The following is a 25,787-nucleotide window of genomic DNA, read 5'->3' on the forward strand; positions in this document are numbered from 1 at the left end:
AAGACTCTGGAACCTCTCTGGCACCATTGCTGCACTCAGCCCTCCATGCTGTGTTCCTCACTGGTATTTTGCAGCTGGGCGGAAGCTGGTGGACACTTCTCACATTTAAAACTACCAGTTTGGTTAACACAGGATTATCGAGACTTTTGCTTTAAATAAGAAGAAATTCTTACTTAACTTGATCCTGGTCCCTGTCTGCATGGAGGAGACTCAGGCTCAGAAGAGAAGAACCTACCCCCTGCCCCCCACAGCAGCTGCCCACCCCAGGGCCGCTCTCCTTCCGACGCAGGCACAGCCAGGGAACAGGAAGGGAGGCCAGGCCTTGTCCTGCTTTCTGCCCTAGGAAAGGCGACTTCCTTTTCCCCATTCCTCGCTGGTGCAGGGTGCAGATGTCCCCCAGGACGGAGGCTGTCCTTCCCAGGACGCGCCTCAGGGAGGCCAGTTTTCAGTTTACTCTCGTCACATTGCAGTGTATCTTTGGAAAGGTCAAATTTAAATGCTTCTCACTTTAGCTTGTCTTTTTCTAAACTACAGCTGGGGACCTGCGAGGTGCCCTTCGTGATGGGGCTGTGGGACACACAGACTCTCCAGTGAGACTTCCAGGGCCGAGGAGGTTAGCTGCTGTCGCTGTGGGACAGTTCTGCGCACCCCGCTCCCGGGCCAGCGCTGCCTGCGCCTTCGCCCAGGCGTCTGGAGACAAGTGTGGATTCTGCAGCGTTGCAGCCAGGCTAGACACTGCTGGACTGAGCAATTCTATCTTGGCTTCATAAACTGAGAGGGGACGAGAGGTCAACTAGCCTGGTGGGTTTCTGACTCTTTCTTGCTTTCTTTTTAGCACAAGAACTTCAAATTCTTAATTGTAAGCCCAATAAACAGAACTAAGAAGAGCTATGGTGATGTACTTCCTGGGGGCTCTTCCTGGGCCTTGGTGCTTCCTCGAAGCTCCAGTCTATATTGTTACTAACTATTCCACTATGTTTACATATTCATTTAATAAAAATATATTGAGCAACTATTATGTAGCTAGCAGTGCAATAAGTTTGGGAAAAATACTAGGTTTAAAATATGAGTATAAATCAGGTCACTAGTTTATCAGGAGAAATAATTACAACACAACACAGTAACTAAGTGATAAAAAGGCCCCTGCTGTTGAATCTGGCTGAGTCTCTGAGAGTTAGGGAGCAGCAGGTGGGCACTGGGGACAGGCCGGTGTGCAGGGCCTCAGCGTTCCGTTCTTGGGAAGGAGCCTCCAAGGGCTTTGAGCAGGGGAGCGGGCAGGTCAAGTGGGGTCTTAGATTTCCAGCAGGGACCACGAATTTGCTGAGAACAAGGGAGGTGATGGGAAGATGAGTCGGGAGGTCCTGCAGCTGACAGCATAAAAGCAGGAGTCCAAACAGGCCCTTGAATGCGCCTTTAACGTTAGAAGCCACTTCCGGGAACTGTGTTCTGAGTTTCCTCCTGCTGAGAATGGAGGCTGAGGGGCTGCCTGGCCCAGCAGATGGCAAGGAAAGGTGAGCCTGGAGGCCCTGCACAGACTCCCTAAGTCTACCCCTGTGTATCTCCTGCTTTTCGACCCACTGTACCCCTGGGCCTCACCTGAAGAGGGGCTTTGAGGTAGGAAGGCCTCCCGGCTTCCTCTAGGCCAGCTCTAATGAAACCCATCTTTTTCACCAACTTTTTTTTGGGGGGTGTGGGCCTTGAGCATAGGGGAGCTCTACCCCTGAGTTACATCCCCAGACCGCTTCACATTTTGAGACAGGGTCTCAGTGAGTTGCTCAGGCTGCCCTTGAATTTGCCATCCTTCCGCCTCAGCTTCCTGGGTGCTGGGATTACAGGCGGCACCAGGCTGGGCTGTCTCCTGAATCTTAATGGAGCCCAGCAGTGGAACTTTCAGCCAGTAACAGAGTTTTCAGGGGAAATGGTGCAGTCATTTGGAGGTTCCAAGAAGAGTCAGGCAGCCGTGTCCAGGAAGACTGGTTCAGTATCTTGTGCCTGAACCTTGGAGTTAGAGAATCGACGCAGGCCAGGGCTTGGGAAAGTGTTAACTGCCTAGCTGGGACTTTTGGCCAGTTGGTATTTTCCTAATGTTTTTACTTTTATAACAGCAAAAGCATATTTTAAATTTATCTTCCAGACTCTTTTCCCCCTTATTTTTTAACCAAATTTGGACCATATCCTATGTAGAAAACCCTTCACTAAAGACTTTATTTGGGAACAATACCATGTGGCTATTAAAATCATGCTTTCAAGAGTACTTAAAGGCACATGCAAATGTTTATTTTTCCCACATTTTTCACTGGTGCATTATAGTTGTACATACTGATGGGATTTGCTGTTGCATGTTCATACATGCACACAATACACACTATAATGATACGGTCTGGCCCCCATCCCTCCCCACCTCCCACCCTTTGGCCACTTTCCTCTACAGATCTCCCTTTGATTTTCCTAAGATCCACCCGTCTTCCTTTTCCTCTCCAGTTTCCACATGCGGGAGAAAACATGACCCCTAACCTTCTGAGTTCAATTTATTTTGCTTGACATAGTGGTCTCTAGTTCCACCCATTCTGTGAATGACGTAATTTCATTCTTCATGGCTGAATGAAACTCCATTGTGTACATATAACACATGTTCCTTATCCCTTCATCCAACAGTGGACATCTAGGCGGTCCCATAGTTCTACTGTGAATCGTGTTGCTATAAACATGGGTATGCGCCTGTCACTGTAGTGTGGTGACTTTAATTCTTTGGGATAAACACTAAGGAGTGTATAGCTGGATCATAGTGGTGGTCCTGTGCCCAGTCTTTTGAAGAACCTCCATACTGATTTCCATACTGGTTGTACTAATTTATACCAACAGTAGCAAAGTGCTCATTTTTCTCCACATCCTCTCCAGCATTTACTGTTTATATTCTTGCTGCCATTCTGACTGGTATTAAGATAAAATCTCAGTGTCATTTGATTTGCATTATCCTAATTGTTAATGATATTGAACATTTTTTCACGTATTTGTTGGTCATTTCTATTTCTTCTTTTGAGAAGTGTGTGTTTGCCCAGTTTTTGATTTTTTTTTTTTTATTTTTTGGTGTAAAGCTCTTTGAGTTCTTTATATACTCTCCTGTCAGAAGAGTAGCTAGCAAAGATTTTCTGCAGGTTCTCTCTTCACATTCCTAATTATTTCCTTGCTGTGTAGCTTTTTAACTTGATTAATTTGGCATTATTTTGTGAGCTTTAGGGGTCCTATTGAGAAAATTGTTGCCTGTGCCTATAGGCTGGGGTGCTGACCCTACATTTTCTAGCAGTTGCATGGTTTCTGATCTAACTCCTAGATCTTTGATCCATTATGAATTTTTTGTGCAAGAGATACCGTCTATTCTCACTCTTGTACACATGGATGACCAGTTTTCCCAGTAGTTTGTTTAAAAGGCTGTCTTTTCCCCATTGTTCTCAGCACCTTGTCAAGGAACAGATGACTATAGATGTGTCTATCTCTGTGTCTTCAGTTATATTCTATTGGTCTATGTGGGTCCATGCATTTTTTTAACGGTAGCTCTGTTGCATAATATAAAGTCAGGTATTACGTGTGATGACTCTAGCATTGCTTTTTTGGCTTAGAATTGCTTTAGCCATTCTGGATCTTTCATTCTTCAAATTAATTTTAGGAGTTTTCTCTAGTTCTGTGAAGAATGTCATTGGTATCTTTATGAGAATACATGCAACGATTAGGCTTTGTATACCAAACTTCACGAACTTTACTTGGGTCCCATTCGGACACAATATGGAAAAATCTCAGTGCTCACAGTACACCAAGTGCTCTCTCGAATGGGGCAATCACATGCAGCCAGTGTCTTCTCCATCATCAGCGATGGTGGAACAAAGGCAAAGCTGACTTAGTACCAAGTTTTCTCAAAGTGACTCACAGAGGTGTGACAGGGAGGTACAGGTCTTTCTAAAACTGCCTGGGAATTGTTTTGCCTAAAAAGTAGCAAAGTCGGCTGGTCTTTATTTGAACTTTTTTTGGCCACAAATAGATCAGTCTGATTATGTACCAGATGGAGCGGACCTTAATGGATCATAACACCCACTCAGGCATTTTCTTTCATTAGGGGGATTAATTCAGTCAAGATCACCACATAATAATCCAGGACTTCTATTTGCAATATTCTCAGAGCGACTTGGAAACTACTACCCAAGCTGCCAGTTGATTTTGGTCCCTAACAGCTTGGCGATGTCCACACTGTGAACATGCCAACAGTAGTACACACTCTCAGCAACTTGCTGCACGAGGGTCATCAGAGGTCAGGCGGGATACCTCGGTCAAGAATCTCAGTTTTCTTAAAATCAGCATACTACAGAGATACAGCCACATCAATGTTCATTGCTGCTCAATTCACCATAGCCAGATTGTGGAACCAACCTAGATGCCCTTCAGTTGATGAATGGATAAAGAAACTGTGGCATATTTATACAATGGAATATTACTCCGCAATGAAGAATGATAAAATTATGGCATTTGTAGGCAAATGGTCGAAATTGGAGAATATCATGCTAAGTGAGATAAGCCAGTCTCAAAAAACTAAAGGACGAATGATCTCGCTGATAAGCGGATGAGGACATATAATGGGGGGCGGGAGGGGCTAGCATTAGGTTTAGGGTTAGGTTTAGAGTTAGGCTAAGGAGAGCGGTAAGAATGAAGGAAAGAAGGACTGTGTAGAGGGAAAAGAGGGGTGGGAGGGGTGGGGGGGAGGGGAAAATAAAATAAACATTACCCTATGTAAATGTAAAAAAAAAAATAAAAAAATTAAAAAAAAAAAAAAGAATCTCAGTTTTCTAGGGAGAAAATTTCTCTGATGCTAATGCAACGTAGTGAGTCTAGCTTTCTAGGTCGAGGTAGAGGTGGATGCACTGTCGGTTCTACAGCCCTGACAGGCAGGGAGACTCACCATGTGCACTGTAGCCAAGGCCTTAAAACCTTACCTGCACCTGGATGGGTTAGTTTCCTAATGCAGAGATACCAGCTTGAACAAATAGAGCTTTTATTTGGAGGACATAGGCCAGTTTAGAGATGCTGGCAAAAGAAAAAGATTAAATATCAAAATTTGGTATTTTCTAAAGCCATGTATTTATGTGCAATCTCCTGATTTTAAACTTGGAACTCTTAGTTTAGGGAGAGATACAAAACTAAATGTAGGGAATCAGACCACAATTAGCTGAGTTAAGCTCTACTTTGATTGCTTGAGAAATACAAGTATCAGTGTGCTATTTCTCTCTTTTTGGTGTTGCTGGGCCTTGAACCCAGGGCCTTGTGCATGCCAGGCACACTCTACCAACTGAGCTCTATCCCCAGCCTCTTAGTGTGCTGTTTTTCAAGTGCATGGCACTAAGAATCACCTGAGGAACCTGACACACAAAGATTTTGCCTCAGTCAGTGGTAGATCTGGATCCAAGAATCTTGATTTTAAGGACAAGTGATTCCAATAATTAGACAAATTTGGGAAATTTGGGCTAAGGGGGAACACAGTAGGAACACCACCAAGGCCAGGTCCCCGTACTCAGACTACTAAATAAACTGGAGAATGAGAAACATTCAGCTAGAATTAAGAAATCATCTACAGAACAGTTTATTTCAAGTCCAGAACACAAAATTACTCATTTTTTTCTAAACAGACCGCATAATTTTTACTGCATGAGTACTTAAGTGTTTCACTATTCACAAGTGCAAATGTATTATTGAACTTTAGGCTCCAATGATTCATATATGTATCAGTTTACTACAGAGGAGTTCTTTAACAAATTCTGAGAAAATACTTTTACATGGAAACACAAAGCGTCGGCCAACACTTCGGCCCTCACATTCTTCAGCCCAGGTTTGGCCAGAGACCATCCATTCTAGAAAACACTGCAGGGCTGAACAGAACGCAGACTTCATTCCTGCTGCAGCCAGGTCTCCCTTTCTTTGATGTCTTCTGCAAATATCATTAAGCAGGTCTTTTCCTTAACTAGTGACTTAAGTAGAATCTGGGTTTTTGGTGCAACTTGTCCCCTACCAAGAACCTGCAGAGTCATGGTGAAATCAAGTACTGACCTACGAGGGCTTTTAGTAAGGGCATTTTCAACCCAATAATGAAAGAATTTAATATCTATTGTACATAAGCTTTATTGTTCTGTGTTCGGTAACTACTGTCTGGAGTGCTACTGCTTCTAATATAATCAGTTCCCATCAAAATATAAAGTAAAAAACGGTACACTTTAATATATCTACTCTTACCTGAATATCTCAGATCTCTTGAGAATGTTCCACAAAAGTGGAATTTCTTCCTAAGTTATACTGAATGTGGTACAATGTGTACAACTCGGTTAACCAGTGCCTTTTTTTCATTTCCAAAATTTTTTCCTTATCTTGAATCAAAGGCACAACCTTATCACCATATCATAATGCACTGGCTATTTTAACAGTTTTGCATATAAAGTCCAACTCAAGCTTATTTTGGTTTATTGTACATGCTTTATTAAAACGGTACTTGTATTTACAGTATCTGCAGAAAGAGTCCCTTCCAAGGTAACTCCCACACACCCAGACACACCCACACAAACATCCACACCACGACCATGCACCCACACCAGTGAGATGTGAGGGTCAGACTCCTGAAATCAGACAGCTGTTGGGGAATAAGAGTTGTTGATTTTTCTTTCTCTTTTTGAAAAGAGGAAAGCATGGGGGGAATGCATTTGGCCATTACACTGCTAATTAAGTTTGTGTATATTAACATATATGGCAGTTAACACTGAATATTCCTTTTACATTCTATATACACAGAATGACATCAAGGTTTTGTGAACAGAATATTCCAACTTCAGTCTCAATGCTGCTTGTAGTGACTTCTGAATTCATATAGGGACTTACCCTAAAAATAATTCAAGTCTATGGACGTGAAATAAGGCACAATTAATATTGACTTGACCTAGGGGGAGGAAGGAAAGGAATAAAACTGATTTCAAATGATCTTATTTGGGAAACTGCTTTGACTTAAATCCAATCTAAGTTCCAAAGATTTATTAGAAATGTTTTTTTCTTTTCCCTGACAAAGCCCAAAAAGAAAAATTTGGGAATTCACATTTTAATGTTTCAGTAGCCTAAATGACGACTCAACTCAACTTGTGACTACCACCTCCCCTGCTCAGGTCTCCTCCCTCCTTTATGCTCAAATGAAAACACAGCATGTGAAACAGGAGTCCCTTGCTGTTTTCTGAGGAGATTTGTACACTTGAGTAGCAAATACATATCTGGTTGTCTTTGATATATTTAAAAAAATTTAAAAAAAGGGAAGAAAGGGAAGGGGAAGTAGGAAGGAAGGAAAGAAGAAGGGGGGAGGAGAGGGAGGAAGAGAAGAAGGAAGGAAGAGACAAAGAGAGAAAGAGAAAAAACTTAAAAGTAACCTCGTGACTTTCTTGCAGTTTAAAAAATCCCTGTCTCCTCCTTTTCAGGACGATGAAGCCCCACCAGACATTACAAACAACTGCGACAAATGAGTTTGGCAGCATAAATAATGTCTAGTATTCAAGTCTTCATAGTGAGACCCATACATCTTCTACACAATCTGTTGAATGTTTTTCGCAGCAGGTGAATCAAACCCAAAGACACTGGACATTCTGTGAAAGGGAGTAAGAATTGCAGTTCTGAAGGCCCCTGACTTTGGTTGTTTACAAAGTTCAATCCTGTTTATTGTGATCCTTGGTATCTTCTTCATCTGTATATTCTGAAGGTTCTTCCCCTGGTTTTAGGAGTCTGCCTACATAATCATATTTTTCTGAAAGATATCAAAAGAAAATCAGTAATGGTCAAATTGGCTTCACTATTCCATCATACGGAGGGAAGGTGCTTGTCTCTTTTGGGATCATACACAATAAGCTAAGTTCTTCCTAATGCTTTCCCATGGTTTGTCTTTAAACCCATGGAAAGCCTGAACAAAAGCAAGCAGGAGCTTACAAGGCTTGGGAATTATTTTTTGCTGGATAGTGCTCTATACCAGTGGCTCTTAATTGGACAAGATGTCAAACACCTGGAGAACTTTTAGAACAGTATACATGTATAAGACCCACCTCAGAGCTATGCAGCTGACATCAAACTTTGGGTTATGTCTGGAGACGTGTACTTTCCTCTTCCTCCTCCTCTGTTTTTTTGCTTTTTTGTTTTTTTTTGGTACTGGGGATTGAACCCAGGGGCACATAACCACTGCGTCATATCCCCAGCCTTTTTATTTTTTATGGTGAGACATGGTCTCACCAAGTTGCTGAGGCTGGCCTCAAACCTGTGATAGGTCTGCCTTAGCCTCCCAAGTCACTAAGATTACAAGCCTGTGCCACTGCACCTGGCTGGATACGTGTACTTTGAAGCTGATCTAAATGCACTATGAGTCTCAGACTTTTTTTTGTGTGTGTGGTGGTGGTGATTGAACGCATGGCCATTCAAATGCTAGGCAAGTGCTCTAACACAGAACTACACCCCCAGCCTAGTTTTTAACTCTTAATAGTTCAAAATATTATAATTAAGGAAATGTGCTGGCAATGTAGGGCTCATAGCCATTTAAAATATATAACTATATTGGGCTTTGCATATAAATGGGATGAATAAAATCTAATAATCTGAAGTGCACACCATGAAAAAAGAAATGGTGACTTTCTTAGGGCTGAAGAAGGGTGGGGACTTAAAGAGCCCACGAGGCAGAGAATCTCATGGTAAACAGATCCAACTGAGAAATACTCTTGGAGGGAAAATGTGACTCAGTAGTCATCAAGAAAAAAATGAGAAGATAAAAATTCATTTGTTACTCCTTACCCTGTGTTCTCTGAGGTCTTAGTGTGTGACTCCTGTGACATTATTATTCTTTTCCCCTACCAGACTCTTCTTAGATCTGCTACTTTGCTTGTTTTTATGTGACCGAGTGTTTAATTTAGACGTCTGTACGTAGGTGATACATGTTAACATGCTTGTTTCTTGGTCAGGAATTCAAACCCAGGCTAAGTGAATTCAATTTAAGTTACTTGAATCAGCTGTGAAAAGGATGCACTAAGAGAACTACTTCATACAAGACCAGCGCAAGAGCCAAGGAGCCAGAACAGCTGCTCCGAGGCCCAGCGATTAGCTCCACCACTGACAGGATCACACAGATGGTAGAAACTGATGTCATGAGGGCATGCTAAAGGGAGTAACACTCCTCCTTTTATGTTCAAGGGTAAGTCCAATTAAATCTTTTTGGAACAAATTATTATCATAGTATTGACATCCTCATCAATTCAGTATTTCATTGAAAACAAGAACAAAAAAACTATACCTTAAGTCTTAAGGCTAAAAGTTTCACAATTTTTGAGATTTAAAGTTTGTAAAAAGCCAAGTTTTTTTTTTTTTTTTTAAAGTTTGGGGTCTCACTATGTTGCGCAGGCTAGTCTCAAACTCCAGGGTCCAAACGATCTTCCGATCTTCCTGCCTCAACTTCCTAAGTAGTTGGGAGTAGAACTGCATACCACTAAGCCTGGTAACAAGTCAGTAATAAAATATGGACTTTCAAAATAATGACCGCATGTAACAATCATACTAATATTTAGCTGTGCTTAAAATATCATCTAATAATGATGTTAATGAAAAGAAATGACATCTTTAGGCTCTTAAAACATGTGAAATAGTACATACTTCTTTATACATAATTGATTTTCTAAAGAACCCAACAAAAGGAAGGTACCTTTAAACTGCATTTCCCATTCTCGAACACTCTCCATCTGTACTGCATTCAAATCTGAGAGATCATCATATTCATCTCTAAGTGCATCCTTATCTAGGCAAAATGTTGCCAGTCCTCTGGAGGCATCCCTACCAGCAAATATTCCATATGGACCCGCTGAAAAAAAAGAAAAGAAATTATATAGACTGATTAAAATCCTCACCATAATTCATACTTTGTACATAGCTTTGATTTAAAAATATGCACAGACAGTAGATGAGATAATGAGAAAAAATTTATTCGAAATCTGCCTTTGACCAAAGTAAAGCTTTTCAGTGAAACCTTATTCAATTAGTTTGGATACCCCCAAACTAGTCTTTACAGTTTGAGGAGACTTGAGAAGTCAGGTTTAGAAGCCAGTTTGCTTAAGAAGACATGGCACTCCACTGGCTGCTGTTAAACTGGGATCTAAAAATAACCAATGGCTATGTCCTAGGCAGCTTCAGGTGAACTGTGAATCTACAGTTTTCTCCTGTCCTGTTTTCATCTTTGCAGGTCCAGTGATTAGTTCAATAGATCTTTCCTGAATAAATGTTTTGGTAAAAAGTATGACCTGTTTTAAAAATATCACCATAATATATACACACAATTATCATTAAGGAAAACAACAGTTTTCATTTGTCACGACTTCTGGGAATCCTAGGAAGGAGCTTAAAGGAATAGCTCTGGACTGCGCTGCCGGAAGATTGAGGTGCCACCCTCAGGAGGAAGGGAAGGCCTGACGGCAGTGCTGACAGTGAGGCATCCCACATCTGTACTTGACGGCAGCAGCTGCCCTGTTCGTTTCTGTATCCTAAACGCTCAGCACAGTGATTGGCATGGAACAGCAACATAACGTATTTCTTCCAAATAAATCGGCCATAGTTCCAAATGAGAAATTCGAGATACTGACCCTAAACAGATTTGCTTATGAAAGCAAACCTCTACCTAAATTACAATTAAAAAGATAATCCAGCTATTTAAAACAGATAGTAACATCGACAAATTTAAACAACCCAATTTCCTATATCAAGAAAATTGATTAAATAAATTACAGCGCATTAATTTAACAAAATGCTACTTGGTTGTTAAGAATTAGGTAACTATAATGTGCTGACATAGACGTCCATGATATACTTACTGGAAAAAAGCAATCAGCAGAGTATAAGTACTTACTATGAATTAAAAAAAATATATGCATGCATATTTTATATGTTTATATATGTATGAAAAATACCCAGGGGAAAAAATAACAAAACCCAAACCAAACCAAAAAGAAAAATACCAGGAAGAATACAAAGTACTTTAACAATGACAGCATTTCTAGGGAATAGAAATTTTTACTTCATATTATTAGCATAGTCTATTTACTTAGAAAAAATTTTTTTGGTACTGGGGGTTGACCCCACGGGTGCTTTAGCACTGAGCTATATCCCAGTCCTTTTCATTGTTTTGAAACAAGGTCTTGCTAAGTGGCTTAGGTCTCACTAAGTTGCTAAGTCTGGCCTTGAACTGGCGATCTTCCTGCCTTAGCCTCCCAAGTCACTGGATTACAGGGGTGCACCACTGTGCCTGGCTTGCAAATGATTTTTTATAATAAAACTCGAAAATTTCAAGACTTAACTGTTTTCTCAGGCTGCAGAGTGGGATCAAGCAGATTTTTCTGCTTAAAAGTTTTTTTTTTTTTAAATTGCCATGCTAATAAGTGAGATTTCCAAAATAGCTAAATTTTTATAAAAGACACTTTCCCAAGTCTGTAAGATATTCATATATGACAAAGGTCATTATGCAGAGAAAACAGTTTAAACACCAAAGTTGCTGGTTTCATTCATTATTATGAGTAACAGTCAATAAGTGGGATTAGGATAAAATACTTTCTAATGAGAAGTAAGCAAGCAGGAAAAATGGGATATTTTTAAAAAAATAAGCAGAATAATGATTACATCCATACTCGTATTTGAAAGCATTTAAGAAATTACAAGTTAGATGTCAAAAAGTGTATCCTTAAGAGAGAAATCGAAGTTTTCTTTAAGTAGACAAAAATCTACACAGTTAATGAACATTAATTTGATCACTGACAGCAAAGTCCTATAAAGTTTATTGGATATAAGAAAGTCATTCTGACAAGTTCACTGCATGGAACTGAAGTGTCTTTGGCAGTAATTTAAAAGTAGCCTTATTAGGTACTGTTATATTAACATTACAACAAGGGTAATACTTCTAGTACAGTACTTTTTTTATCCTCCTTTTCTCATTCTTAAGCACTTCCCATATTACTACTACATTTATCATTCAATACTTTCCCACTGAATGGCTATACCTTTAATTTACTCACTCTCCTATTAAAATAAACTTAGGCTACCATTTTATACTTTCAAATATATCTTCTATATAAGAAAATGGGATACTATTTATCATTGGCCAACATTTATGACTTTCAAACTTTGCCCATAATTTCAACTGACATTCGAAAGGGTATTAGAAAAAGAAATTCAAAACAGTCTATATTTACAAAGTAAAATCCAAAGTTCATTAAATTGGAGTTAATTATCTTAGGGGAAATGTTAACTTCTAAAATTAAGCAAGGACAACTTCTAGGGAGAAGTAGCCCATCCCAAAATAGCAGTCTTGTTTCTGTTTTTTTCCATGAACTCTACATGCTTTGTGGCAGCGGGTGCTTTCAGAAGACTGAAGAGGGTGTGTGTGTGTGTGTGTGTGTGTGTGTGTGATATGAGTGTGATAGTTTTTGCTGAGAAACAATGATGACCAAAAATCTATAAGTGTTATGTGTAGCTTCTTCAGCTAACAGGACTAATGTTATCAACTTACAACAGTGACAACTGAAGACAAGAGAAAAAATAAAATGGATCATGCATGGTCTTAACAATCAAAAAATGGAAATTAATTACTGACTTTTAAAAGAATTTTCCAGTAACCACACTTTCTTCTCTTGGAGTGTCACAAGGTGGAAGGTAACAGATTTTGCTTTCTTTCCTACTTTAGTGACTTGCCTAAAATTGCTAACAATTTTAGTCTGACTTCCAGTTTCCTAACTACTGCAAATATTACATTTGAAGAAATACACTGGGGACCCACAAACCCAAAGATGGAATGTCATCCCTGAAAACTGGAGCATTTTACTAATTACAAAATTTCAGGGGAATGGAACTTTAGAATACTTGTTAAATGAAGGAAAATTGACAACAGCTTTTCTTAGCATTGTTATAGCATGTACCTCCTGTCCTGCCACAGTCAATCTATGTCAGGCACTTCAGTTAGAAATCAAAAAACAGGCTTAAGTGATACAAAGGAGAGATTATCACAAAACCAGCAAACATGTGAGGCCTGTGGTAAGATCTCCAGCAAGACATATGCACACAGAAGAAAGCACTAAATAAATAAAAATAAAACCATCAATCAGTAAGCCTTTGATCTGTATCTTTGATATTAATACACACCAGTGCTTTCTCTAGTAAATTTCTGACATGTTCCCTAATGAAGTCTTGACATTGAATATAAAAACCAAACAGAACTTCATGCATGTATTCGCTTTTTGATTTTAGACAGCTTAGTAAGAGTAAACTTTAGTCAAGAGTTCATAATCCATGCCAAATTCTAGACAAAATGATGTTTTTTAACTCTTGTATAGAACAGGATGGTTCAGTGATGAGCACACTGCCCTGCTCCTAGGCTGTGCCGAGCTACCCTCTCCAAATGTTTAGAATTTCCCTGGAAGTACCTAACTTGCGAAAAGCTCTTTTTGGCAACAGTTTTCTTTGCTCTTTTTCATAGGACCTGTAAAGAACACAACACTGAGATTGAGCACTAGAGCTGAAATTGCATGCGTTGTTCTGGCCACGGAAGAGGTGAGGTCTAATAAAAGGACATTTCCCTGCATTTAATACACAATCAGAAGTAGGTTTGAGAAGCCAGGAGTCCCTCCCCGCCCTCTACCCTCTTCCATGACAAACCTAAATGTTACCAATTCTAACAGTTGGATAATACTCCACTATCCAAACTGAAAACAACAGGGAGCTACCTGAGGAAGGCAAATCTGAAACCGTAGTAAGTCTGTAGGTGTGACAGAATTTACTAACAAGGCTGGTTCAGTGGACTAACCTGGCTATTTCCGACTACTGAGACTCATTTAGACTAATATAGACAACGCCCAACCAATATCTTCATTTTATGAGTAAACCCAGCCTCTGAATTTTGATCTTTTCCTGGGACTAGTGATAGGTGGCACAGTACTGGTCGGGACTGTGGGCAGTGGCAGTGAGCAGCAGCTCCCAGTCAGTCCTGTGATCCAGGGGAAACCACCTGTACATGACACACGGTGTTACCAGTATTTCTTTTTGGATAAGGTACTCAATAAATTTCATGAGATATACATTTAAGTATAAAATAGGCTTTGTGTACGATTCTGCTCAGCTATAGGCTCAGCTAAGTGTCCCGGAGCACATTTAAGCTAGGTTATGCTAAGCTGCAATGTTTGGAAGGTTGGGCAGGTTAAATGCATTTTTGACTTACTGATTTTTTTCAACTTAATGATGGGTTTATCAGGTTGTAACCTCATTGTAGGTTGAAGAGCCTCTGTAATTCAGTAATGACTAAGAGATATCTTGTTGCTTTATCAGAGACTAAGATACAATGCTGTAGAAAAACAGATTCACAATTTTTCAAGAAAATCCTTGTTACAAAAAAAAAAAAAAACAAAAAAAAAAAACCACAGCATTGTTTAGCCAGTAACAAATATTCTAGGTCATTTTAAAGGGGAGATTTACTTCAAAGAGTTAAATATATGAAAATGACATGAAAGTAGTTAGAATTAAAATTTCACTATTACTTTTTAGAGTAAATCCAACTATAGTTCAGCTTTTTTTTTTTTTTTTTTTTTGTGTGTGGTGCTGGGGATTGAACTCAGGGCCTTGTGCTTGCAAGACAAGCACTCTACCAGCTGAGCTATCTCCCCAGCCCTAGTTCAGCTTTTTAAAGTTCAAAAACCAATAAATCTATTAGTGACTGCATCCTAAAACTGCTTACTTTAATATAGAATGGAGTGACATATTCTTGTAATGGCAACAATATATGCTCATTAAAAAAACAATGTTTAAAGAATAATTTAACAAACAAAAAAATGCCAAGAAGAACAACAAAAAAAAATATGTAATAACTGATAATTCTGGGATTATTAGGATGATTAGAGAAAGAGAAGAAACATTTCATGAAATAAAAAATGTATAAGGAAAAAATTTATATAAATATTTTACTTCTATATTTATATGAATTTTTTTATAGCTCTCAAATCAAACTAACTATTAAAGTTTATAAACACTCCAGTCTTCTGGCCTGTTACAACAATAGTCTTTTTTGAATATCCAATAATACTTGGTAACTTATTTAAATAAGATTATGATGGGCCTAAGAACAAATGTTGCAATATATAAAAGTGATAAATGAAGTTCAACACCTCCCCCCCACCCCAGGGCCAGGAAGCCCCAAGACTTTTAGAGTTAGTAAAGCTGAAAGAATTTCTCTTATACTTACATTCTAGAGGATCCATTAAATAAGTGACATTAGGCAAGTCTAACTTTCCATAGTCCTTAAGAGTCCTCACATATAAAATGGGGAAATTATTTTACCTGTCTAAAGTTGAGGCCAAACTAGAAAATTTCTTCAAAACAGTGATTCTACAAAGGACTGAAAATCCAATCTTGTTTCTGAAAGTTAAACCAAAAGAGTCTCATTAACCTTGTGGATTGAGTTTATGGCCTTGGCCTCTGAACTCACAGGTAGTATTGGGGAAGGGAAAACTAAAAAATTAAGCCCCAGGCCTGTCTCATTTGTGGGAGTGGGGTCTCAGTTTACCTAATCCATGTAGAATGAGAAGTCTAAGGTAAAAAAATAGCAAGAACTCAAGTACCTACAGAAATTAAACAGGATTGTTGACACTTTGAATGTTGGGGAATAGAAGGGTCATTGCATAAACGAGAGTGGGACAGGTGAAGTTTTCTGTTCAAAGCAAAACAAAACACCCTCACAGAAGATGCATTCTTATTTCACATCTTAAAGCAAAATCAATTCCAAATGGAACTAAAAACTGAAAACTATGATAGTATTAAAGATACTAAAAAAAAGTGTAAAAAGTCCTTAAGGATGACACACAACTTAGCGGACATAATACATAAACTGCAAATTTGTGTAGTTTAAAAATACAAAAAATGAAAAGACAGATAACTAGGAAAAATATTTCAGTAAAGGCTGAAAAGATTAATATCATGACTGAAAACCTGTGGCAAGGGATATATGAATAATTTGTAGAGAAAGAAATGTAAATGGCTCAAATTCTTGAAAAGCCCAAACTCACTCAGAAAAAGTGAAACATAAATTAAAACAACAATGAGATGCCATTTTAATCTCTCAGATTGATAAAGACCAAGGAGTTTAATATAACATTTTTGGTGAGAGGGTGAGAAATAGGCATTTTCATGAAGTGTAAATTTTTCCAGTCTCTCCGGGGGACAATTCAGAAATAAATGCCCAAATGAAAACTGTCCATACTATGAGCCTCAGTTAATTTTAATCTAGGAATTTATAATTTTACTCATGTGTAAGTGACATGTACATGAATATTTAATGCAACAGCATGTAGTAAGAGATTGGAAACAACTCCAATGTTAATAGTGGACTACAAATGAAATAGCTCTCTACACAAGACATGAAAGGCTCTTGAGATAGTAAAATACTGCTAAAGGTATACACAGGATGCTGTAGTTAGTGTGGAGGACTAAGGTCATACCCATATTCTCGTACTTGGACAGAATAGCTCGGAACAACACTGAAACTAAGCCTGTGCTTCCATGGAGGGGAATGTGGTGCTGGTGAGAAGGAAACTTATTTTTCATTGTATATCTTTTCGAATTTTCTATCTTAAGCATGCATCACCTCATTAAAAAAAAATCTCTTTTTAATCTTACTTGAGACTCTATTTTGAAACATCCCCCAAATCACTCTATAGGAACACTTCCATAACCCAGGGTTCATGGAATATTACAGAATATTACAAAATCACAAATGCAGTAACTGCAGAAGATTCTTTTCATAATGAAAATCACAAACTACCAGGGAGTAAACACACACAACAGACAACTAGCATCACTGAATAAAATTCAAATTATCAAAAAATTAAGAAATGGGCTTGGAAGAGAGCACTTGCCTATAGCATGGGCCAGGCCTGGGTTCAGTCCCCGGCATGGCAATCAGTCAATCAATGGAACCTAAGAAAGAGTATGAGAAACAAAGAATAGAATGAAAAGCTAATACATATCTATTGGGAGTTCCAGAGGAAGGAACAGAGAGAATAGATGCAGCAAATTTCTAAAAGACACGAATGACACATGTTCACAGGTTTTAGGAAAGCACAGTACATGTTAAAATCAAAACTGTACCTGGAGAAAACCTAGTAAAAGAGCAGAATCCCAAGGACCAAGAGAAAAAAGAAACTCGATTGCAGTCAAAGGGGACAATGGATTAATAAAAGGAAAGACAAACCACAAGCGACTTCTTGTCAAAAAGTGGAGTGTAGTGGTTTGATGCTATTGAGACTATCGGTAAAGCAACTGTCTACAGTCTGAGCCTGGCCTAAGCTGTTATTCCTGAGGGAGGACCGATGGACCGTCTTCGACCAATGAAAAGAACTTAGGGCACATCTCACTAAATGAACACTTAACTCTCAACAAAGGAATGTGAAGCAAGAAACAGTGCATTTCTTAAGAAGGTAACTATGGTGGTAAATATGAAGATGATTACAAACTCTATCAACTGAAATTACGGTGGAGCCAATGGTCTAATGGTGACACCGCTGAAAAGAGGATGGGGAGGGATGGAAGTCAATCCTTTGGACCAGGGCCTAGCTATGCACATGCTGCACACTCCAGGGGTATACTACACATTTGCTGTTGTGGCAATTTTGTATATTTGTTAAGAAATAATCTGTCAGAGGGCAGTAAAGTTGTCTTAAAGAGGCAGCTCTTTCTAATTCACACTAAAATGATATTTGGCTAAAATTCTTATATTGTTCCAATGGATAGGATAGTGTTTATAGTCAAGATTTAAGGAAATTATCAAAGAAACAGAACTAAAATGCATTCAGAGTAGGTGGAAGAAAACCTGAGAAGGAAAAACTGGGGAAGAGAGGAAAGACTCATACAGATACTTCTCAGCTTATGGTGGGGTTAAAGTAAGTAAAAATGCATTTGATCAACCTAAGTCACTGACCATCCTAGCTTAGTAACAGTACCCTGTAGGGCATCCGTCCATTTCCCTCCTAATCAGGTAGCTGACTGGCTGCTAGCCTGAGAAAACAACAAATTTCAAGATGTGAAGTAGAGTTTCTTCTGTATGTGTACTGCTTTAACACCACTGCAAAGTGTAAAAAAAAAAAAAAAAAATTAAGTTGAACTATTTTAAGTTGGGAACTATCAGAAAAAAGAAACCACAAAGCAAGATGGTAAAAATGAACATACCTGTATCGGTAATCACAAAACACATGAATTGATTAGGCTCTTAAAAGACAAAGTGCTGATGTGAGATTAAAAATGTCCAAGTCAGGCACAGTGACTGGGGATATGGCTCAGTGGTTGAGTGCCCCTGAGTTCAATCCCCTGTACTTAAAAAAAAAAAAAAAAAAAAAAAAAATCCAGCTACTATTATGAGAAAAATAAAAATATAACACAAATTAGTTGAGTGAAGGGTTAGGATAATACTGAGATAATACTAATCAAAGGCTGAAGTCAAATCTGAAAATCAATAAAGATGATAAAGATATTTCCAACATCATCAATTCTAGATCTACTATCAGAAGGCTTCAATTTGATGTATAGTAATCAGAGTAATAATCCAGCTGCAGAACACCTGTACACCCAATCTGTGTGGATGGCTATGGTTTAAATGTCAACCCTTTTCTCTTGACAATCTAATATAAGGTACTTTTGTCAACTAAGCAGTCTAAATAAAGTCCCTTGTTATCCTTTATTTATGTATCGTATTCATTTCCTTCATAGAATATTTAATTACAAATTATAATTATGTATTGAAATGTTTTTACTGCTTGTCTCAACAGACCATTAACTCTTTAAGGGTAGGGACACATCTTGTTTGAAAACTCAAGTTAACTCCCTGACAACATCTTAAGGTTTTACTATAATGAAATCCAGGGAATTTCTTCTTAGTATGGAAAAGAGGAGCCTTAAACCACACATTAAAGATATGGAGACAGGCTGAAGGCTCTGGAAGATCTCACACACACACACACACACACACAAATGGTAGTGGTGTCCATCATGAGTACACAGGGGGAGGAATGGTGTATGTCACAGAACCATTGAAATAACAATTAAAAGAAGAATTTGAATGGTTAGTTCCAGATGTTACCAGCCTACCACTTCTTCTATCTTGAATAAGATCTTCTGGTCTCACACTTGTCTTATACTTTTCTTTTGTGATTTGCTTTACTATTCAACACAAACACAATTCCCTCAAAGATTAAGAACAATGGAATGATGTTTGAACTTACAAGGGCCAACCAAGTAGGTGTTGTAGAAACAACTAGTACAAATTTTAGCAGAATATAAAATTCTTCAGAAAACTTAGCTGATTCTTTTATTTACCTAGCTTCAAAGCAAGAAGTGAGGAAGACAGATGGGTTAGTGCTAACTTGAGGATACCCATGAAGGAGGAGTCAGGTTGGGTCAGATCTTTACATTGCAACTCTTACTTCAACTCCAATTCTGCGGACCAAAGTATTAAATAAAAATTAACATACTAAAGTTTGAAAAAGGAGGAAAAACACCTAAAGGTTAGTGTGCTCCCTTCCCCAATCTCCTGAATTCAGGCCTCTCATGGGGTACTTTTGTGACTTATTTTCTTTTCAGTGGAATTTTAAGATAAATTGGACTTGGTTTTGGTATATGTTGAGGAACACATGGGAATCCGAAGTATATTCTAAGTTTCAAGAATGTGAAGAATGTGGATAAACTATTAAAAAGACCAAGTTTTTTTTTTTTTCCCCCCCAAAGATGAAAAAAAATGTACTGGTAGAGTACCACGGTGGTAATGATAAAATTATTTAAAATTATACCGAGTCTTCAAAATCTAGTGTGACTCTGTAAACATGTGAAATTGGATAGATGCAACAATGGAAAGGGGTGGCCTATGAAGCCAGTTAGACCTGGGTTTGATTTCTAACATTGCTCTTTTCTAGCTACATAAATTTGGGCAAAATCTTTCAAGTTTCAGTTTTCACAAATGTAAAATGAGAACATTACCTAGGGCTGTTTGAAATTTAAATGAGATAATAAACTCAAGAAATAGAGCTTCCTTTTCCTTTGACCTCTAGAATCAATGTAGTTCAACAGAACTCTCTGGAAGACGGAAATACTCTATAAAGTGCACTGTTAAATACAGTAGCCATGTAACTGAGCATCTGATGTGTGGCTAGTGTTACTGAAGAACTTGATTTTTAATTATATTAATTTTAATTTGGCCATTTGATGCTTGTGGCTACCATACTGGATAGCAAACATAAAGCCACAAAAGTGTCTTTTATTTACAGTGGGGATTGAACCCAGGGTGCTTTACCACTAAGCTACACCCCAGTCCTTTTACTTTTTGAGATGGTGTCTCTTCAAGTTGCTCAGGCTGGCCTCAAACTTGTGATGCTTCTGCCTCAGCCTCCAGAGTAGCTGGGATTACAGAGGTACAGCATGTGGAAAGTGATTCTTTGAGGCTTTAATCCTTATGGGAACCAGGGGAGGATATAAGAGAAAAACAATAGTAAGATTATCGAAAAGTTTATCCCGGAATACAGTTTACTAAATGGTGTAGATAAGCTTTATGGTCAAACATATCTTGATCTGTCTGTGACCCAGGCCCATTTACCTAAACTTCAGACTCTTCATCTGTCAGGTAGGAACACTTAGTAACTTCAGGGAGAAATTGTGGAGATGATAAATTAATGGATCTGGTAAGAGTAGTACTTAACAAATCTGGTTTCCTTTCTCTGTCCATTCATTGTTTCTGACCCAATCACTCTTTCCTCGCACACTGGCCAAGTGCCTGACCCGCTACTACATGTAATATTGACAAATATAGTTAACACTTTTTGGCCAGTTGGTATTAACTACAGTTGTCAATATTACATTTGAAAAATTACTTTTTAAAAAGTTGAATTTTAAAAATGTATGACAGAGAAAATACGTCTCAACATCATGAAAAATTACAAAACTATCTTTAATTCTAAAATGATGGTTGTGAAATGGTAGTAGTTATTGGCTAGGCATAAAAACTAGATTTTCTAGTTCTCTTAGCTTATTCTTTCAAGTTACTAAGATTCTCAGATAAGTGTTACTGTTTCTGAATTATTCTGGTACCAAATTATTTGAGGATAAAAATAATTATTAGAAGTTATATTTGTTTTATAGATAGAAATTTGATTTTAGGACTTTTGAAAAGTGCCACTACATTTTCTAATAATGTGGAATATAAGCCCATACTAAACCCCAAGATGATCTGGCTACCCTTAAGTTTCCTTTTTTTTTTTTTTTTTTTTTTTAAATTTTACTTTATTTTTTTTATGAGGATTGAACCCAGTGCCTCACATGTGCTAGGCAAGCGCTCTACCACTGAGCCATGACCCCAGCCCTATGGTTCCTTTTAATAAGGTATTCTAAATACCTCTAGTAGGCTGTTATCAATACTTAGAATAAAATAACTAAGCATCACTCATAGGCTGTTCATCAGAACTTGGGAACTGGTAGGAAGTTAACCTAAAACTAACATCACTATCTTGAGGAACTCTTCAATGCTCAAGTCATACAAAAGTAGTCTACATTAGGCTATTACTCTTAACATTTGCCAAAGGAGGTTGCCAAACTATGTCCACGACTCTCCCCTAGCTATTTTTTTGGTAGTGCCAAAGAATAATGTATGAGGACTAAATGATTCTTTGTATTAATACTTTGCTTCATTATCAGTTTAGATTGAGTTCTATATTAAAAAGGTAAACCTAGGGGCTGGGGAGATAGCTCAGTCGGTAGAGTGTTTGCCTTGTAAGCACAAGGCCCTGGGTTCGATCCCTAGTACCAAAAAAAAAAAAAAAGGGTAAACCTATACAAAATTTCTAATCACTGAACAGACTTTAATACCAATGGGGGAAAAGCTTTAACTAGGTACAAAATAAAAATGTAAATATTTGGTTTAAAAACTTGATTTAATTTGGTCTGTTTAAATACTGTACTTTGGCCCTATTCTCTTGTCCACATGCTCTTAAGTAAACAAACAACAAAAAGCATTAACTATTTCAGCTGATAAGTAGGGAGACATCTGGTGTTCTTATTCATACGACCAGAAGTAAATACCTTATAAATTATCTATAACTTGGTTCGAATGAAGGTAGACATACACATAGAAATACAACCAAGAAATACATGAAATAGATCCAACACCAAAACTCCCTTATCTCTATTCTAATTAACAAACCAAAGCACTTCTAAACTATCATCCAGTCACCACGCACTGAAATTGGAAGTATATATTTTCAAGTGTTAATAAATCTCATGTACTAACAGTTTAAATAAAGAAGGTAATAATTTTGTTTCCAGACTGTCAACCCCCTTGACTGTTTAAAAGTTGGATGTGTACTTCTTCTATTAACAGGTCACTTTAGGCCTCTAACTTTATTATTTACTCTTACTGTAGTCACTTTTCTTTTTAAAGCTTAGTATTAACCACTGCACAACCAGAATGCACAATGTGGCTCAGTTTTATGGGACACCAACAGGTTCCTTGAATCTAAAGTTTATTTGCAAAATCTGAAATGTATGTTATGACTGCACTGTTAAAGAAGAGCTTCCAAATCAACTACCCTACACAGACAGGTCCCTAAAAGCAAGGCTCTAAACATGTTTAAATTCCAGAACCTAAGGAGAGGAGGTCTGAATACACAGCTCTTCCAAGTTTTTTCTCCTCAATTTTGCTAAGGGAAAATACAGTAAATCATTACCAACGTGTATTTGAATACTTGTCTTCCTATGAGGGAGAGAAAGGGAGAGAGAGAGAGAGGAGGGAAAAAAACGAAAAGAAAGAAAAAACAAAAAGAAACAAGACAGGCACGCCTGCTGGGCGCAGGAGCTCCGCCCCCCCTCTCAGGGCGAACGTCCCCGCCAGCCTTTACTCAGATCTGCGTTGGGGTCGGTCCTCGACCCCCTGGCTGGGTTAATCTTGGAAAGCATCTCCGATTCAAAACTGGCTTAAGCGGAGCCCGCGGTGTTGCATACGCGCCCGGACCTCACAGACCGGAGGGCTGGGCTGGGAACGACGTGTCCCTGAACGTGGCCTCACGGGGAGGGTCCCGAGAGGGGAAGGGAAGGCCGAGGGCAGGGGAAGGGGGACGTACGAGGCCTCAAACTTTGGGTCTCCACTTCAGAAACCCCCTCCCTCCTGCCCCCGCCCGCCGGACCTCGGAGAGCTCAGGGACAGCGGGCGCCGGCGCGACCGGCGACGACGACGGGATTCTCAGCATTTCAGATCGCGAAAAAGCCGCGAGGAGAACCCGGACGGGCGCGGACGGGCGCCCCGGGGGCCGCCCGGAGGCGGCGTGCGCGGCGGGCCGGCCGGGCAGCCGGGCGAGGGTCCCGCGCCGCCGCGCCCGCCGCACCTGCCGGCGCAGGGCCCCTCGCCCCTCGCCCCTCCTCACCCGGGCCGTAGAACTTGCTGCCTTTGGTCACGTCGAAGACTTTCCCATTGACCGCGAGCAGGATGCGCGGCGTGCGGGACCCGTCGTACTGGCGGAGCTGCTCCAGGCTGAAGTCCCGCTTCTTCATGCGCGGCAGGGAGGCGGCCGGGCTCTCCTCGCCCGCCCCGGCCCCCGCGCCCAGACCCCGCCGCCCCCAGCGCACCCACAGCCGGTAGGCCCCCAGCAGCACCAGCGCCACCAGCGCCACGTTCAGCAGCATCTCCCCGCCCCCCGCCAGAAGCGCCAACGCCGCCGCCGCCCAGCCGCCCCCTTCCGCTGCCGCTCCCGCGCCGCCCGGGCTCCCGCTGCTGCCGTCGCTGCCGCTCTCGCTGCCACTCCCCAGGGTGCCTAGCTTCACGTCCCCATCACCCGCCGCCATCACTGCCCGCCAGCGCCTTCCTCCTCCTCCCCGCCCCCTGCCCTCCCCAACCCCACGGCCGGCCCCGCCCACCCGGGGCCGCCCAGCCAATAGGGAGCGCGCGGGGGGCGGGGCCGGGCCGGCGGCTGATTGGGCGCTGGCGGGGTAACGTTGTCTCGGCTCTGCCCTGCCCCGCCCTTCTGCGCGGGCCGCGCTCGCGCGCGACTCCCCGCCCACCTCGCCCCACACTTCCCCGCTCCCGTCCGCGCCTCCGCTCGGCCGAGTTACAGGAGGGGGGCGGGTCTGAAGAAAGGGTGCTGCGCCGGCCGCGCGCGCGCATGGGCGGGGCGAGGCGACGGCGCGTGCGCGGGTTCCGGGGCGCCACGCGCTCGCCTTTCCTCCGGAGGCGTGCTCCGCCCAGTCTCCCCGCGGCGCGCGTGCGCCCCGGAATCGCTTCCATCCCCGGGCCTGGGTTCGCGCCCGCCGACTCCCGCCCGGCCCGGGAGCTTCACGTGCGCCGAGGCGGCGCCACCGGGTCCCGGCCGCCGCGTCGTATTCTCTGCGAGGCGCCGGCCGCGTGGGCGTGCGGGCCAGGCAGCGCCCAGAAGTCCCGGCGACGAGCCGGAGCCTCGGCCCCAGAGGGCGCGGGGCCGCGCCGGGGTCTGGCCGCCCCTGCAGAGCCCCGCGAAGGCTCGCTGGCCAGAGGCTTCCTCGCTTGGTGCCAGTTCCGCAGCCGTGGGACGTGCGGCGGCAGGCGGCGTTCCCGCGCCCGCTCGGCCCTCGAGTGCAGCCCGCGCGCCTTGGGCCTCGCCGCCTTCTCAGGCCCGGCGCCGCGGCCCCTCCGGAGCCTCCTGGGCACGCCTGCCCCGGGCCTGGGCTCGCTCGACCTGCCGTCGCCGACCCCGTCGGTTGCCCTGGTCTCCGAGCCGCGCCCCCGCCTGCTGAGAAGTGGCTGTGCCCGTGTCACCGAGGAGCCGGTGGAATGGAGGGGGCGTAGGCAAGCAGTGGCTGCTTAGGGCACAAGCCCTTCAGCGCAGCGAAGCAGTCCGTCTGCCTTCGAGGGAAGAGCAGCAGAGTCTAGAAACCTAGGTTGTGACCGTCTTTAGGATCAAGGAATAGGACCGTACAGTCGGGCTCTGAAAATCACTGAAGGTCTGGCAGGGGGCAGGTGACAGGATCAGAGCTTCCTCTGGAGATTGCCTAGCATCCAGGTGTTTAAAGGCAGCAAAGGGAGAAGAAGGGGACACAGTAGGCTCTTGTGTGTGAGCTGCAGGGACGAGACTCGGAGCTAGTGCGCGAGAGCAGGGCATGGCAAACATGTTCAGAAAAGGGCCAGTGTCAGGATCGGTGGGCGGTCTCTGAGCCACACAGCTGTCCTGCGATGAGGAAGCCGAAGATAACACTTAATGTGTGTGGCAGTGATCCAGTGAAACTTCATTTACAGGCTCTGAAATTTAAATATAATTTCAGTTGTCATGAAATAGCAGTCTTTTGATTTTTTTGTCCCCCAGTCTTCAAAAAATGTAAAAGCCGTTTTTTATGCTCCCAGTAGGCACAAAAACAGCCTGCAGTTTGCTGACCCTTGCATTAGAGGTACTTTTTGGAAGCAGAGTGATCAGGACTCAGTTGGGAATGAAGTCAACCATATAATCCATCCTGCCATTTAGAAGACTTTTGGAAGTGAAAGTGGGCACTGTTAACAATTACACTGGGAGAACAGGAGTAAAATTCAGCTCATTACAGGCAAATCTAAATGCATAGAGACCCCAAGGTTAAGGGTTAGAAGTCCAAATTATTTTAAGACTTGGAAACAGAAAATGGAGGTGCCAGTGATGGAAGATTGGGGAGAAACTGTTTTAGTGGGAAGCACCCCAGAAGCT

General features: G+C 41.3%; 1 protein-coding gene across 1 annotated transcript; it reads right to left on the reverse strand.

Moving 5' to 3' along the window:
• Positions 1-5,594: 5,594 nt before the first annotated feature.
• On the reverse strand, positions 5,595-23,936 carry Pgrmc2 (progesterone receptor membrane component 2). The gene is made up of 3 exons (XM_047567360.1): positions 23,511-23,936; positions 9,740-9,895; positions 5,595-7,810 (listed from the first exon to the last, which is right to left on the reverse strand). Exons 1-3 carry the CDS (start codon positions 23,926-23,928, stop codon positions 7,713-7,715), a joined length of 672 nt encoding a protein of 223 aa, XP_047423316.1. The 5' UTR covers positions 23,929-23,936; the 3' UTR covers positions 5,595-7,712.
• Between the last annotated feature and the right edge of the window lie 1,851 nt (positions 23,937-25,787).

Source organism: Sciurus carolinensis, chromosome 10, assembly GCF_902686445.1.
Source record: "Sciurus carolinensis chromosome 10, mSciCar1.2, whole genome shotgun sequence".
Taxonomy (NCBI): Eukaryota; Metazoa; Chordata; class Mammalia; order Rodentia; family Sciuridae; genus Sciurus; species Sciurus carolinensis.

Coding starts and splice junctions, on each gene's coding strand:
- Pgrmc2 (XM_047567360.1), bottom strand. CDS start 23,928: ATGGCGGCGGGTGATGGGGACGTGAAGCTAGGCACCCTGGGGAGTGGC. Junction 9,896..23,510: donor CAGCAAGTTCTACGGCCCGG/GTGAGGAGGGGC, acceptor CTTTTTTTTCAG/CGGGTCCATATGGAATATTT. Junction 7,811..9,739: donor ATGGGAAATGCAGTTTAAAG/GTACCTTCCTTT, acceptor GATATCTTTCAG/AAAAATATGATTATGTAGGC.